General features: G+C 34.0%; 1 protein-coding gene across 1 annotated transcript; it reads right to left on the bottom strand.

Moving 5' to 3' along the window:
• Window positions 1–263: 263 nt before the first annotated feature.
• LOC114751962 (phytochrome-associated serine/threonine-protein phosphatase-like) lies at window positions 264–2,236 on the bottom strand. Its single transcript, XM_028940668.1, has 3 exons — window positions 2,036–2,236; window positions 1,181–1,327; window positions 264–1,101 (listed from the first exon to the last, which is right to left on the bottom strand). Exons 1-3 carry the CDS (start codon window positions 2,114–2,116, stop codon window positions 1,003–1,005), a joined length of 327 nt encoding a protein of 108 aa, XP_028796501.1. The 5' UTR covers window positions 2,117–2,236; the 3' UTR covers window positions 264–1,002.
• Window positions 2,237–17,994: the final 15,758 nt, after the last annotated feature.

Genomic DNA, 17,994 nt, shown 5'->3' with positions numbered 1-17,994 from the left:
AAAAAGATGATGATATAATAAAGAAATCTAAAGCAACAGCAGAGAGTCAGCCCCAATTAGATATAGTCAATGGAAAGGAAATCACACCATTAGAGTTCCACAGAGAACGAGGAACTTTAATTTTTGCAATCATTGTTAATCATTGTTAATTGTTATTATCACTCAACAATATCTATGTCTTAAATTTTTTTTTTTTTTTAAGGGGCGCAAAAATCATTTTCCATTCACCTCTCATTCTTTTTCATTTCCACACCCAACAGGATCAAAGAAATGTTCCAACTAAATGTAGGATACAGAAAGGATCTGCATGAACATTTAATTGTCAAAAGACTTTTAAAATCTGCAATCCAAACATGATTAATGAAATATTACAACCAACAGAAAAGCTAAGTGGCCTTAAAATGAAAGATGATTTATGTGATCAGTTTTCTATCAAGAGCATAGCGTACTCATTCAGATTGGATTGCGATGAATTTTTTACCAAGTTTCTTCCTCCACGTCCTCTTTGAAGGCACCATAACAGTCTCCTTGTGGCTTTCAGCAAATGGTGTTTCAAGGGAAAGTCCTTTGTGGATTTATGGAGATTGAAGAGTCGTTTTGAATTAAAGAGTTTACAAAGAAAAACGCCATCTCAGATATCATGTAAGGTTCTTATTATTACAAGTAAATGTCAGTGTTGTCAGCATGAAAACAGAATTTTAAAATCTGAATAGTTCAATGTCAAATATGCTGAGAAAATAATATTAAGGCTGCATTGAATGATCTACTGACATCATGAACTTCTGATGAATCATACCCATCATCCGATGTCAGGCAAGCACTCTAAAAAGGAAAGTTCCCAATTGAAAGGATAAAGAATGAGAGAAAAATTGATATCTTACACCTCAACCGACAAGTTTACAAGGATAAATGCTAAAAATATATACAAGCTATTATGATGATGCAAGTACATTTTGTGTTAGTACATATAACACAATTCATTTGAACACCAAAATAGTCAAGTCAGATGCGAACGTGCAAGAAATTTACATACCTAGCTTTAAGAAGTAAAAGGATGGTGAACACTTCCAGACTATTGTACCCTCTATCAACAAAGTCTCCCTGCAAAACATTTAGGATCAGATAAAGTATAAAACTTACCTTCATCCGTACAGTTTCTTGACAGAAGTATGGCACATACCATAAAGATATAATTTGTCTCAGGTACATGACCCCCTGTCTGGAAAAGTTTCATTAGATCATGAAATTGGCCATGAATGTCACCACAAACAGTTACCGGGCTATTCACAGGCTGCACATTCGACTCCTCAATGAGAATCTCTTTTACCTGAAATATCATGCAACACTAGCTGTAGGCGCAATCATGGCTTATCGAATATTTAATTGTTCAGAAGTTACAATACAAAAGGAAGCACTTCTCCAGTCAAGACAGAAAAATCTCAAGATGCACAGACAACAAACCTGAGACCAGAACTGCAGAAATATTGCAGGTATAGTCTTGTAGAGAAAACACAAAACAAGAAAATGCCCCAGCAAGAGATATCAAGTCAAACGGGTCAAGAGATCGTTATTTTCCTACTACCCTCCGAACAGCTCGAGTCTTATTCCACACAGACCCTTGAAACAAGACATATAGGCTGGTAGCTTACCAGAATAACCGCCCTTTTACGCCAACAAACTTGACCATGGCTCACTACACCCAAAATAACCACAAACAGCTGGTAGAGAGACCAACTACAACCACTGTGCTTGAGCTATATAACGCAATGAAGCACCAGATGATTTGCAAATTCTTCCAACTCTTCATGAAATATAAAAACTCAAAGCCAATAATTCTAGGCGAGAAAGAATGATAATTCTGTGATGGTAGAAAATAAATGAACTGAGGGCAGATAATTTTGAGCCCAAAAGTGAATGAGACAACTTTATACCCTACTTCTTGTAAAACACTGCCCCCTTGCAAGAAATCAATTGAATGCATGAGTAAACCGTACAAACCCTATTCATAGAGAGAGTGAAAAAGCGAAATGCTTACATATTCGCAAAGAAGCTGAAGCTCGTCTTCCAGCAGATGCTGCCCTTCCTTCACCTTCGCGATCCACTGGTCCAAATCCATCTCTCTTACCTGCCTTTAACACTGCACCTCTCGCTGCGTGGAAATTGCTTTGGGCTACAAAACCAATAGAGAAAGCGGAGAGATCCGAAAGGGGCCGAGGAATTTCAATCGACAAACAGATACCCGTATCTGACAATATTGTGGATTTTAATTTAATATCTGGAATCTGGAATTTCTTGAATTTGAGCTAATAAAATTACAAGTGGCTCACGAATTTATGTTAATTAAGTATAATCATTATTGTTGGCAAAAAAGTTACAATCATTATCATTATTATTAGTCAAAATTAGATTAATGTTAATTATTTATTAATTATTTATAATTTGTTGTCAAAATTCTAAATAATTTTTTTATTTTACGAAATTAATTAAAATAAAAATTCAGATTTCATGTTTCCCTAATATTGGTAATACCTTAAAGCTCACAAAAAATATTAGCAAACCTTACTAATTATATAATCTTAGAAAATCATTTGATAATTTAACCATCAAAAAAGATATAAAAGTTTAGTAATTTTTAATTGAATTTTGCACTTACAACTTATGATTTTCTTTTGATACACTGGAAAAAAAAAACTTACAACTCAATTTTTTTTGATACGCTGGAAAGAGAAAAGGAAAAGAAAACACTATGCACCTAGTCTCTTAGTTCTAGGTCTAAGAAAATCAACAACGAATCAGCTTGAAGCGTTTGCAATCTAATAGGATTTCTTAAGGCTCTTTTAGCAAGAGTGTCCACTATAATGGTGGTAAGCCCATCACCTAAACGTCTACCTGCAGTCCCACTTAATCATTCTTTTGATCTTAGAGATGGTTCTCCAATCACTTAGTGTATAACGTACGTTATCACAAATCAGTTGAACAGCCTCATCTGAGTCACTTCTTAGGAGAATTTTCCTTGCTCCCGGATCCCACACTCCTTTAAGACCTACTAAGCATCCCCATAATTCTACAACAAGGCAGTCTCCTTCTTCATGTCTGAACATGAAATTTTCAACTATGTAGTTATCATTTTCCTTCAAGATGCCACCAGATGCAATTGTTTGTTGGCTGTAGGAGAAAGAGCCATCAACTTCTACTACTAGAGTGTCAGCTATGCTATAATAATTCCTTTGTCTCTCTTGGTTGTGGTGGCTTGCCATATTCCCTCCAATGAGCTTGCTGCGAGCTTTAGCCATACACATGCATATAACTTTTACTCTAGCCATAAGGTCGCTTATGCACATAGTGCTCCCTGAATGAACAACTTCATTTCTGCCTTGCTGATAAGTCTCATGTTTTAATTCCTAGTCCAAACTTATGCTTTGGTGCTTTTTAATTCTGTAATTTGGGTTAAGATAGAGGTTAGTGTGTATCAAGGGTATAAGAGTCAATTGTGTACTTTTATATGATAATTCTTAAGTTTTATTCATTTATGGCTCTTATGTGTCCCACATGTAAGGAATTGAAAGACACGTAGCGGAAAATAACTTTAAAATTTTCCAATCCCTTACTCGGATCTACCGATTGTATTTAAGTCAAATAGTAAGAGGTGTTACCTACGGTATTCGAATCGTTGGTGGCTCGGGGATTCCGACGTTCAGGATGCCTATGCTCTTCTTTTGTTCGTGAGAAGTCCACAACTCAAATCGGCTTCCTCTACCGGTATCCACACGAACAGCGTTCCAATCACGAACGACGTGCTAGCGCCTCTTGTCCTTCTAGGGCTTTTCCGAGAATCCATCCTCACTGTTTCTATTTTGGCTATTTCTTATCTGCAAACCTTTTGCTCTCTCACACACCTAAAACCCTAGCTCCTAAATATCAAATATATAGGATGCTATCGATATTATGAAGGATATTGGATTTCAGAATTAATCCTAAATTAATTCTGAAATTAATACAATATCATATATTGGGTAATCTGATAAGAGATCAATTAAATAAATACAGTTTATATTAAATCCGTTCCACAGATTTAATTCACCTATTCATTTAATTCAAAATAAAGATATGACGGAATTATATTGATTTATTCTAATAAATCAAATTTGAGATATTATATTATACCATATCAATCTAGAACTGATATAGATTTAATTTATCCTAATAAATCAAATCTAAGATATCATATCAATCTAAATTTCAAATTTAAAAGTGATAGAGATTTAATTTATCCTTATAAATCAAATCTTATAAATATCTCTTATATCATGTAATATATATATATATATACGAATTTATATATATACACACGTCCACCCTAGATTATTCATTAAATCTGGACATATCTTAGATTCAATGAATCTGGACATCATAGCTCGTGTTGGGCTATTTTGTGTGCGACCCTGTAGTCTCATATGAAATTGGCAGTGGACCATTTACTATAATGACTCACAAGTCGTAAGCGGTCTCTAGCAAGACATCACGACTACCCAAATCATATGAGGATCGATGAACGATGTAACCTTTCATACAACCATATCACGTCCCTTTTATCACACGACATTTTGGTCATGGATGAGGCATGGAGAACGTCATTCTCCTATTCCTGACCGTTACTTTCTCGATCCCTGAGTAGTCTAAGTATAGAAATGGAACTATCTTTCCATTATAGTATGGCCATACATTTCTCAGACTCACTCATCGAGGGGGCCCAGTAATATCTCTCTATGAATGTGAGGGACAAATTCCATCTTGACCATTCATATTCCTCCATATGAAAAACCACTAAACCTGAACATAGTCTTTATGATCACTCGGTCAAAAGTGACTTTTGACTAGGTCAAAGCTAAGCGTTTCTCATATAGGAATCCATGATAATCTCAGGTCAAAGGGCATAGTGACATGGTTTGTATATGAGAGAAGCTTATGACTTAACCCATGCAGCTCTCTCATAGCGGGTCAGTCTAACACCTTGTACTCTTACATGTGTTTATGACTTTGATTTATATCTCTATACATCTTCAAAGTCATACTGGTCTTATTTCATCTCTGTTCCCACATAGATGACCGACCAGGGACATTTAGGATACAATCATGAGTTATCCAAGGATAGTCATCACAATAAACATGCAAATAATATGATAACATAATTAAGAAATTCATAAATCAACAATGTTCATAACACAATGATTGGCCCCTAGGGCACAATTTCCAACACCACATACCCTAGAATAGATGACTATGAACTTAATTTGAATATTGTAGGTGATTAGAGGATTGAAGGAATATTGGAAGAAGGTTCTACCTCACTTCACCATGACAAAATATGGGATTTGCCACGACTAATGGTCATTATGAAGGAAACAACATCATTTATTCATACGACGTCGTTCTGACTTCGCCGCGATGAACAACTTCCTTCATCACGGTGAAAAAGCGAAATTTCCAAATTTAATTCCAAAACGCGTGCTAGATCTGTCATTCCGTGATTTCTTTAGTTCTGGCTTTGTTTCCTCCGTCCAGGGCTCTACCATTTTGTCTCTCATCACCTCCATACCATTCTCCATCATCAATTCATCATTTCTACCCTAATCCTTCTATTTTCTACCGATTATTCTCCTCCATTTCCCTTCACATCGTTGCAGCTATGACCATTGAAGTTGTAGAGCTCGATGAAGCTGTGATTTCAATCATGAGAGGCTAGATCTTCATTCTTTGATGTTCAATGAAGCCAATCTGAGTTCCTAAAGCTACAATTGGGAGTTTCTTCTACCTTAATCTTAGTTTCACTCTCTACATTGATAGATTGTAGTTTCTATGGTTTAGATATGTGATTTGTGATTATAAAGAGATGTAATTCGGTTGTTTTACATTGAGATTGAGATTTGGATTGTATTCTGCACTTTAATTGATTAATTGAATTGATATTTCTTTCTATTATATTGATTCTTTCTTCTCAAGTGTTTGAATCTCTTGATTGACCGATTAGGTTTCTAACATTGTTAATTAAGAGAGTAAAATACTTCTTGCAAAGCATGATCCATATTAGGCATTTAGATGAGTTTGGTGAATTAGGGTTCTAGCTTATTGAATTCATTGTCTGTAGAAGGTCTTCACAAATCGAGTCTAATAAAGGAATTGAAACTCAATCAAGTGAGGAACTAGGATGATTGGTGGACGTGATCATCAAGGATAATTCATACAGTGCATTTATTTTATTCATTAAATACATAAATTACAAAGAGTTTAGATAGTTTTACTTTGGTTTGGGTTTAGTTACTGGTTACACAAATACTTCATACTTCATACTTGGTTAATTTGATATTTGTGATAAATTATTAAGACATTCATAGGTTCCTCAAGAGATCGACATCTAGGTTAGTGTCACTTTATTGCATTTAGTTTAGTTTTATTTGATAGTCTAACAATAGGGCTACATCACTTGCCAAATAATCCAGATAATAACAGTAAATATCTCTTTCCAACTACCATCACATAGTCCTACTTTCTTCCACATGTTTAAAAGAGCTACTCTTGAACGGTGCTTAAGTAGAATTCCTACAGATAGGTGGGTTTCACAATCGAATCCTAGAAGCTTCAGATATCTCTACAATTTCAAAGAGCATGGAGTTCATCTTCTATACTTTTTTTACATCTGTCATAGTATCCTGTTTGGTGTAATCCTCATTTCCACTTGTGTTTATTGGTTATCAACCGTTCGTGTCTCAGTATCTAGGTAAAGCTTTTGCAACGTTTTGGAATTCTAAGCTTCCAGGGCTTCACCCATGCACGTGAAGATGGCATATTTCTTTTGTTCAATGTAGAATACGTTGACTTAGTGCTAAAAATCTTGCTCCATTCCCACTTCCACTTGACACTTCTTTTGCCAGTTTGGGGTTGTACTTTCTGGATGTCACTAGTAACATTATTCCAAGTGCTTTTAATTTCCCGCCATGCATTTGACCTTGATTTCTAGAGGTTGATATTAGGAAGGAGATCATCCTCGCACCCATATTTACTTATAACTTATAATTCAATTGTTGGTTGGTTGCATTTGTTGTATCATATACTAACTTCAGTCTTTAATATAAGAGCTAGTTGACTAATTTATGTAGATTAGGGAAGGTTGTTAAGTTAGTTACTTGTAATAAGTATGTTTTATCTTCCTTAGAATACCCTTGCTAATTATGTGTATTAGCTAGAACCACCATTTGATGGGATATTTAACATGTGCAACTGCTATAAGGATTACTTTGAAAAAAAATTGTTAAATATGAGAGACAAAGTAGATTGAAGTCTTATATTTAGGACTAAATTAAAAGTCAAACTAACTCTTATATTAAGGAGTGTAGGTAGTATTTATTGTATTTGTTTCAAGTGCAAATAGGACGTTAGGAAAGAAACTGAACTGATATGGGTCATACCTAAATCCCACCAATAAAGTATTCAGATTACTCTTGTAAAACCAGATTGCCGTTAAACTTGATTTATGATACATGATAGAGCTGGGAAAGCGAGCCAACCCACAGGTTGTAGGGTAGCCCGCCATAGCTCGTAGATTAGACGGTGCGGGCTGGCAAAACGCCAACCCTAACTTGCTTGGTGGGTTGACAGCCCAACCCCACCAATTTTTTTTTCAACATGTTTTTTTCTACAACCTGTTTTTAAAATATAAATTTATCAAAATTGTCACCAAAATACAGTTACAAATTATACAATCTAGATTAGATCAACAAATCCAACACACATATACTAGAAACATAATTAACATTCAATAGCAAGTCATAATCATACAAAGTTTTCAAACAACATAGGTTTAATCTAATGATTTTCAATTTGCAATGATGATATTGGAAGTAATATCTAAAGCATCCAGAAGATCAACATCAACAATATTCTTCTTTTTGACCTCAGACTCAGATGTATCAGCCATATATAAGAAAAAGGTGTTAGCATATTTACTACTATGGTGAGCTTAATATATAGAAAACAAATATATTACCACTTGGAAAACCAGGAATCCAATTACAAGTACAAATAAGGGCTTGAACATTTTCTGGGAGAAGAGAACTTGTGAGAACATATCATTTGTGAGAACCTGTGAACCAATGCTAAAAGCTGATTCACTGTCAACTGTAGTAATTAGAACACTAAGAATATCACATGCCATCTTTGAAAGACATGAAAACCTAGCTGTATTAGTCTTCCAATATTCCAAAACATTAAATTTCACAAACAAGTTAGGATCAAGTGGCACTTCTTCCAAATAATAGCCTAACTCAGACTTTCCATTGATGTGGCATCTTTGCTCTTGTATTTAAGATAATTCTACATATATAATCATTAAAATAAAGCATTAGTAAAAGCTGGGTAATCAAAAGGGATAGTTAAGAAGACATTTAAGTTATAACTATTGAAGAATTTTAAACTAACCCTAAAAGCTTTCAAGTAGGTGGTGCCTTCATCATCATTATCATGAAAGGTAGAATCAAAAGGTGGTGCTACCATCTCAGTTCTCACATGCAGATTAGAAGTTGAACTTGATTCTCTAACAAAAAGAACCAAATATGAAGATGATGATCCCATATTTTTATAATAATTGAAAAGTATAACTTGCTCCTAATGTTTTCAACCTTATCATTATAATTGATGGGATCAAGATTTGAGCAAGAAAACTTTATGACATCAAGCTTCTTCTGTGGGTCAAGAACAATCGCTAGAGAAAGAATTATAATATAATCACTCCAATATTTGTCAGACTTTTCAACCATTCTCACAGTCGTATCTTGAATCACTGGATCTTCATCATCCAGATGTGATTTTAACATTAATTTAATTGTAAATGTTTGCTTGAAACACATTTTAGCAGTGGGATATGATGAGCCAGAAATCATGTCTGTTATCACTGCAAAAGGCTCTAAGAATGTGCACATCTTTTTTGCTCTAGACCAATCTTCATTTGTTGGACAATAGTAATAATGGGTGTCATGAAAAGCTAAATTAGCAAAAGCACAATGATATCTAATAGCACTTTCAAGCATTGTACATGTTGAATTCCATCTAGGTGGCATATCTAGCCTCAAACCTATTGAAGTTTCAATACCCCCAACATTGTCACAACATTTCTTGAAATTAATAAACCTTGCTTGTGATTGCTTTACATATCTAATGTTCTCCCTGATTTTATGCATAGCATCACTTATTACTTTCAAGCCCCCCTGCACTATGAGATTCAAGATGTGAACACAACATCTCACATGAAAAAACTCTCCATTACATATCAAGCTATTAGTCAAATTCAACTATTCTTTCAACAAATTTTGTATATTATCTTTTGCTGAAGCATTATTCAAAGTAATAAAAAATACCTTTTTATTAATCCCCCAGTCCCTCAATATATCATGTGTCCTTTTAGCCAATTCAATCCCAGAGTGAGGAGGATCCATCTTAGAGAATGCAAGTACTTTGCTATTAAGTTTCCATTTATCATCCACAAAATGAGTAGTCAAACAAAGATATCCTTCTCCAGTTATAGAAGTCCAATAATCAGAAGTCAAATACACTCTACAAAGACTGTTCACTAATGTCTTCTTTAGGATTTCTTTTTTACTAAGATAGAAATTCCAAAAATCCACCATAGCATTTTTTCTAGCAATGTTCTTATAATCAGGATTTAAATATGAGAGTAAATCCCTAATTGCATCATACTCAACAAAGGAAGATGGAAGATCATGTTTAATAATAGCAAAAGCAATCTTATCTCGGACCTTGTTATGATCAATTTGTCTAGCCCTCACATTCCTTGCTTGATCTATCATCATGGCACCAATGTTCTTATATTTTGGAAGTGACACACATACATTAATATGACATCGAAGGGTTGAAGTCCTATAATCCTTACCTCCAACTATGTACACTTTTCCACACCCATTACATGTAGCCTTTTCTTTGCCATCAACAATGCCTTTAGTTAAAAACTTCCAAACTACAGTTTTTTTTTCTTGCCCTTTTATTTGATTTAGGCGTAGAAGACACAGGTGGAGCAAATTCATCTTGAACAACATTACTTTCAGCAGCATTGTCAACATGCTTTCTTTTATTTGCCTCATCACCCATTTTGGTTTAATAATATATACAGCAAAAGATATTCCATATTTCCATTCAACAATTACAAGAACAAGCAAACATTTAAAAAAAATTAAATTCTCTTAATCTATTTCAATCAAATCCAAATAGCCAAACATATATAACTAAAAAAATTTGAAATTTAAAATTTAACTGAAGAAAGAACAATAAATTTATCAATCCAGTATTGCAGTCATAATCTCAGCCTTACCAAGTGTTAAATTAATGACTCAAATAAGTAAATAAAAATTACCCTAGCTTCAACCAATGAATTATCGAGAGGGAGAGGAGAGCACAAAGCAGCTGAGCAAAGTGGCTGAGTATGGGAGGTAGAGAGTAGGAGGGAGAAGAGAACAATTGCCAACAGAGTGAGAGTGACGCTGTCACATCCTGAATTTTAGATCTAGAAGTACTGGAATTAGCCTGAAACAGGCAGATTATCAAACCCTTTTTGGCAGAGGTCCCAGAGATTTTCTGGAAGTACAGAAGGATTCCTAGGGACTGAATCGCAAAGGGAAAGTTTTCTGGAATTGAGAAAAGAGAAAGTTAGAGACTTGGATAAAGTCTCAGGGCCCAAGAATGAGAAATAGAGATAAATATAGGCCAAAGATTTTGTTGGAGGCCTCAATAAGATGAATTTTGAGGTTAAGCCAAACCAGGGGCCAAATTGTAATTTTGTAAATTTTCGGGCTGGTAAGGGCAAAAATAGAAATTATGCCCGAAAATCCCAGAAAAATCCCAAAAAATGGAAAATGGTAGGTTAATACCTGAACACATAAAAAAAAATTTATAAAAATGGGAATAAGGTTCAGAGGCTTGTAAGAAGCTAAAAATGACGAAAATGCCCCTAGAAGGAAATTGTGGAATTCCCAAGATTTTGACTGATTTAGAATATTTAAAAAAATGAATTATTTAAAGTATAGGGAGGCCTCAGATAATTGGAAGAAAATGGGAAAAAATACTTGAGGAATTATCACAGGTTTTAAAAATAATTATGTCCCTATAAAGCAAAGAGGTTGGCTTTAATAGAATTTAAAGCCTATTTATATACTATCCGGGAAAAGTCAAACTCAATTGTCTAGAGATTGACTTTTGAATTAAGAAAAATTAGAAGAATTTCCTATGATGAATAAATAGTATTGGTACTTGGAGACAGATTCTCAGAGTCATAGACCGGTAGAAAGGATTCGGTCAAATTCACTCGAAAATAAATATAATTAATTATTTTAATTATTTTAATGGAAGAACAAGGGAAGAGCATCACTCTCTCTTTGGGCATGTTATATAATGCCATGTGGATTTATTTGAGGTGAGAAAATGGTGCCATAACATGTCTCAATGGTCCCGAGAAAATCAAGACACCAAAAAGTACCCTATACGGCGTAGAATGGCAAGATAGGTGAAGGAATACCTGAGGGTTGTATTTTGCATGAATTTTATATTAATTTCCTCCCTATTTTAATACCAAAATGATGAAGGTATATGGAGGAGACAAGTGTATGATTAGATGGGAAAAGAAGGTATTGCGTGTACGGCTGGATGTAAGACGCGTGTATGGTCGAATGCAAGACACGTGTACGGTTAGATTAAAAGCATGTTGATTGATGATATAAGCATGATGTCATTAAGATAATGTAATCATGATGTCATGGGACACTTGTCACCATAAGATTATAAGAGAAAATGGACAGTCCAGATCAAGCCACATATTTTTAAGATCAACGGCCCAAATTTAGTATTGTTTTCTATAAATACCCCCTCCCCTCCCTCATTTTCATCCAACCTAGAGGAGACCTTGGGAAAGCTCTAGAAAAATGGTTTCTAGATAGAGAAAAAGGAGGGAGAAAGAAAGGCCAAGTGGTCCCATACAAGATCAAGCTCTAAAACAAAGTATATTCACGGTTTTGATGTAGTTTTCACTACCCTTATTGTTGTTGAGCTTGGTTATGGATTTTAATAATTTTTGGGAGCTTGAAACTCTAAGGAGACATGCTGCACGAAATTCTTAAGAATATGGGGAGATGAAATTGATGTTAGAATAATGTTTAAAGGCTTGAGAGGAACAAGAATCAAGTGGTTTTGTGTTGAAATTGATTGAATTTCAGATTGTGCAACTTGAGTAGTAATTCAACCAGACCTGGTTCTTGTGCCTAGGATGTGATTTTGATGATTTTAATGCTTTTAATGTGTTTAAAATGAAAAATTGTATGGGGTAAAGGTGAGAAAACAAGTTTGGAAGTATTGGAATTGAAAATGAAAATTTTGGACCCTAAAGGCATACTATACGGTCAAGGCTGGTTCATGGGGAAGGAGTTTGAATTTAATTATTTTGAGCTTGGAAATGGGTTCTACATGCAAAATTTTATGGGAATAGCATGTGGAATTAATTTTAGAAAGATTGTAAATCAAGCTCAGAAGTTAGAAGTTCATATAGTTTACAGAAAACAAAGTATTGATGTTGTTGATTACCATGGCTCTAATGAATAAATGGAAATGATGTGTTGATGCATTTGGGGTCATGAGACATTGAGGAAGATGAAGAGCAAGCAATCTTAATGGTTGGTAGCAAAGGGAGCAAGAGGAAGTAAAGAGAAAGTTTAAAGACACAAGGTAGCAAACTTCACCCTGCTCTTATATGCTTGGTATTTGCTTGCATGTATGACCTGTTTTGTGTTTATATGGTTTTACAAACTCATACATCATGATTGTGAATATGTTTAAAATGTGTCATGGGCCTATGTGTTTTATGGTTAATGCATGATGATTTCCAAACATGCCATTATGCTATAAAGGTGTTAAGTTGCAAGTATATTATAAATGCCAAGCTTGCCATGTATGTTTGGGTGGTTATTGTTTGCTACTAAGATTCTCCTGAATCTCAACCCTTCCAAACCAAGCATTTAGGTTAAGTATGATGGACAATGATTGCATGAAAGAAAGCATGAGAAGGAAGGAGAAGAAAGCGGAGAATTATTTATGTTAATGATTGAAGCTATTGGTTAATGTATAATTCTCCTATTGTGTAAATTATGTATATAAATGCCAATGATGCGATGTATTTGTTTAGAATGTTTATGGTATGAATGGAAATGTATGAGAATGAATGGGAAAGAATAAAGTCATGTTATGCATGCCAAAACAATAAAAAGAATTAAAGCAAGAATTGTCTAATAGATAAAACGTAGGTCTTGGAGCAATCAGCTTCCGACTCCAGTTTGACTATCACATGTATGATTTAAGCCATGAAATTTGGTATGGTTAAAGTGTACAACCTGAGCTTTAAAAAAAGTGGTAGATCACCTCAAATGGATGTGTGTACTAAGAGTTATGTTTGGTCAAAATTAGGGCAGAGAAACGAGAACATACAGTTTTGACTAAATAAATAGTAAAGTTTAATGAATAAACTGTACAAATTGGATAAGGATAAGTCCAGTCTCATATTTTCCTCCTATAGAGAATTGAAAGAGCTTCGAATAGAATTTTGAATCACCTTAATATGATTTTTCTATAATTAATTATTAATTTTCCAAATTAGACTAAAAATCTGGAACTTAACTAGTGAACAGTAACCCGAGAACCAATTGTAAATTTTCAATCTATGAGCTTGGTTCATAAATTGCTTGAACTGTAACGCTTCCAAATATATACTCTGAGGGGTTAAAGGAAGGATGTTTCATGCTGGTTGGACGCAGATGCGATGGTGGGCTGGTGGCTGGATCTCCACAATGATGAAGAAGGGAGACAGACTTAGGCGATGCGACACATGATCTCTGCTTCTGACTTATGAGAGAGAGTGTGAGACCAACTCCAACTCTAAGAGCTACTAGTCACCGTCAGTAGTCACGATAGATGAGAGTGAGTGAGGTTGAGGTTGAGGATTTGAGTTTAAGAGGAGTGATTCACTGTATGAGAGTCTGTTATGTGTTGTGTTGCCATTTACAACTCTGCGATGCGTGACCGTGAGGGTGAGCCTTGACTCCCATGAGCACCTGAGCAGTGAGATGAGGGTCTTAGGGACTAAGGGAGTCTAAGTTAGGGTGAGGCAAAGTGCAGCATGCTTGTGAGGGAAATAAATTAGAGAAAAAATGACTAAGGATTTAGTGAGGAAGAACCAAAGGACAAGGAGGGGTGTAAGGGTTAAGGTTAGTAGGAGTTAGGACTTGGGAGGGAAAAACCTAAAAAGAGGAAAATATAAAAATTTTTGAAAATTATGACGAGTTATACGGGCTAGCCCACCAACTTGTCGGCTACCCCCTTTAACCTGTGGGTTAGACGGTGTGGCTACCGTAATGCATATTTTGGCGGGTTGAAAAAAAGGCCAACCCTAACCCACCTCTTTACAGCGGGTTGGCGGGTTGGCCCATTGGCCACAGCCCATATTAGCGGCTCTAATACATGACGAATGTACTTGACAAATAAGAGAAGAGACTTAAACTTACTTAGAAAAGGAGGAATTACCAAGAATTTCAAGTTTCCATCATACATATGAAGCCTTCCCCCAACTCCCACTCTTATGCACTCATATTTCCACTATCACCCCTTTATCACATCAAGGGTACTATTAGCAAAGAGATTTTTTTTGTTACATCGGTTAAAATAGCATTTTAGACTAAAATTGGGTTCATTGTAGAAATGGCTGGTTTAAAAAGTCAGCAACTTTTTGCACCAATTAGAAAATCGATGTAAAATATAGTACAATAGAGGAAGTCATACATTGATGTAAAAGGTCTTTGATTCTCAAAATTGAAACATTCATGAAAAGTAGCAATTTTAGACTGGTATTTCATACAAGTTGGTGAAAGAATAGACAATAGTAACCAAGTGTCACCAAAGTCAGTATAAGGAAATGTTTATAGTGGCTTTGGTCACAATTGGTGTAAGTTTCTTGTTTATTTTTTATTTTCACGTAGTATTATGCTTCCTTCACTTGATATAAGTAGAAACAATGTTAAGCCAGAACAATTCCATATAATAATTTCAACATCATATGAAAGATATTTTAAACTAAAGATTTCAGTAACAAAATAATCAACTAGTCAAAGAAACAATTTGTATTACCAACTTCAATTATAAATCAAACCCAAAGGTTATTCGAATGAAACAATTCTACAAATAAAGATCAAAGAATGTGAAAATTTTATTACAAAATTGTAAAATATGAAAAAATTATGCTCTAAACCATTAGACAAAGGGGCAAAATCAATTATTTACTAGTGTTGAAGCTAAAGAGAAGATCATGAAACTCAATTATATGAAAGATAAAAAATTAGACAATGTATTAACTTCAACAAAAAAAGAACAATACAATTTTCAAGTGTGATCTTAGTCAAATGTGTATTATATATTAACCTACTGTTATTATATATGTGAAGAAAGAATTCAAACTAACACTCACAGGGTATTTTAAATATCTTCCTTGGGAAAGGGATTAGCAAGATGAAATATATGAAACATCATGCCAAAAAGGAATCAACTATCTAATTGGAAAGCAATAAAAAAAATCATGGAAAACACATTTATTTCTTTAGTAAAATTATGTTTAAGATGACAATATTATAAATGTGTTTGAGCACATAAAGACCACATATGTTGCTCTTGTATAGTTGCCTACAAGTCTAAATACATAAATAAACATGACCTTAGCTAAATCATGGAAAAGCACAAAACAATTGGATAAGGCAAAACAAATATCATTGTAATGATCGACTTAGGTTCCTTGAAGCCCATTCTTGGTTTTTTTTTAATCACCATTAGAGTGTGCAAATGACCTCATAGCCCTATAATGAAAACCATAAAGTTAACTATTAGCAACTCACTTATGACAAAAGTAATTTATTTTCAAGAAAATTCATGTGTTCATCACATTCTTCAAAGCATCCCCTTACTTGTAGTTAAGAGAGCATAAGAAGAGGATGATAGAGGCCTTCTTACACAACACAACCAACTACCTATGGCCACTAGAAAAAAACAAATGATAATCAGTAAACAAAAGTATTATAATAATGAAATGAAAAATTTTCTCTTACTCGTGCATGTATGGTGCAAAGAAACACTTAATGTTGGTTTCAATGAGCCTTATGTTATGTATTTATTTCTTGACTAAATATTCATTTGTGCTTAAATCTGTTATGGGTAGAGGAATCCAAATTTAGCAGCTCCTGATGATTTTATCTCCTTATGCATATGCCTGAGATAGTGTATATCCAAGCTTAGTTATTAGAACTTAACTCTTTAGTTATTAATATATATGTGTGTATTTTAGAAGAAGCATACTTACATCTAAAATACTTGCACATGCGCATCAGTAAGCTATTGTTCATGACCTACTAAGGTAATCAAGTCATCCCTATCAACCTAGACTAGTCCCACGTCTTTGCCCACAACAAATTGAATATCAAAATTCAATAGCTCAAACACTACTATAAAAATAGTATTTTACGTCACCTTTTTACATTAGTTACAAAAATAACGATCATGCAAAAGAGATCATGGCAATTTTGTAATAAATTCAAACTTTTCATGACTATCATACAAATAACTATCATGGAAAATCTCACATGGTGGTAAAAAGTGAAACTAAAAAGTCACCATTTGATTTTTCATGATGGTTGCTTTTATAATCGTCATTATTTCTATAAATAATGACGATTATAAGTGACAATTAATGTTAAATGTCTTTTAAAAAGCCCTACGCAGGCCCTCAACCATGTTGTAGTTTTATATTTTCCTTTTGCCATGACGTGACTTGTTCCCCTTTCTCTCAGACTTGCTTCCCACTGTATTTTTATGATGTTCCTACCTCTCCTTTATCGTCCTTGAGTCTCTCTTGTTTTCTCTTCTCTTTGTCGTCGAATACAATCAAGGTAAACTTCTAGTTTTCCTTCTCTCTTTTCTTCTCTTCTTCGCTTCTAATAATTGTTGTAATAGTTTATTACTTGCATTTTGATTATTTTAAACTATTGGATATGAAGTTGTTTTTTTAGCTCTTGAGACTTAAATTTTGTAATGTAGGTTGATTTTTTATTTTTGTGTGGTTGTGTAAAATGGGTATGTGAATTTTTTGAATCCTTGATTATATTGATGGATGTTGGACGCTTTTAAACTCAAGTATTCTTTTTTTTTTGCTCTTGAGATATGAATCTGGTAATGTAGTTAAGTTTCTTATAGTTTAATGTTGATATATAATAGGTTATGCAAATTTTTGAATCCAAAAATATTGAGATTAGTTTTGATTGTTGGTTTTGGAGTCCATATTTAATTATTTGGTTTGGTGATGCTCAAACAAGTATGTTTGAGCAATTAAGTTGTTTGAACAATTAGTTTTTATGTTTGAGTAGTTTTTATTGGTTGAGATATATTAAATTTGATTTGATTTTGATTGCTTAAAATATTGAGTTGGGTTTTGATTATTTAAGAAATTGAGGTTTGTTTTATTGTTTAGTTTTGAATAATGGGATGCCTTATCTCTAAGGAGGAATTGATAAACTTATATTTCAATATGCTAATCTATGATATTATTGGGGATTTTTAGTATGCTTTATGAGTTAAATTGCATTAATCTTGAGTATTTGGTGAGTACATGATATTACAATGTTTTATGTGACTTTTGCAAGTTTAATGAGAAATATTCCCAGATTTCAAAAAGACAAGAAAGGAGCTAATTGAATCAATAGCCAAGGAATAAGAAATTGACGGAATGGCAAAGAAGGACTAATGAAGTAAATGACAGAAAAAGACCTATGGATGTTGTGCGTTTTGATTAAAAGGGAATTAGATTAGGGGTTTTTATTCTATCATTATCTCCATAACATTTCCGCCACTGCAACTTCA

This window comes from Neltuma alba, unplaced genomic scaffold (assembly GCF_004799145.2).
Source record: "Neltuma alba isolate B1F8T4 unplaced genomic scaffold, ASM479914v2 tig00007176_pilon, whole genome shotgun sequence".
NCBI classification, from domain to species: domain Eukaryota; kingdom Viridiplantae; phylum Streptophyta; class Magnoliopsida; order Fabales; family Fabaceae; genus Neltuma; species Neltuma alba.
The sequence above is the reverse complement of the archived record's forward strand: the minus strand, read 5'-3'. Positions and strand labels throughout refer to the sequence as shown.

What these genes read in the sequence shown, in the direction of transcription:
- LOC114751962 (XM_028940668.1), bottom strand. Translation starts at nt 2,116, where the DNA reads ATGGATTTGGACCAGTGGATCGCGAAGGTGAAGGAAGGGCAGCATCTG. An exon ending in TTCAGCTTCTTTGCGAATAT is followed by an intron (nt 1,328 to 2,035) that starts GTAAGCATTTCG and finishes ATGATATTTCAG; the next exon opens with GTAAAAGAGATTCTCATTGA. An exon ending in AGACAAATTATATCTTTATG is followed by an intron (nt 1,102 to 1,180) that starts GTATGTGCCATA and finishes AATGTTTTGCAG; the next exon opens with GGAGACTTTGTTGATAGAGG.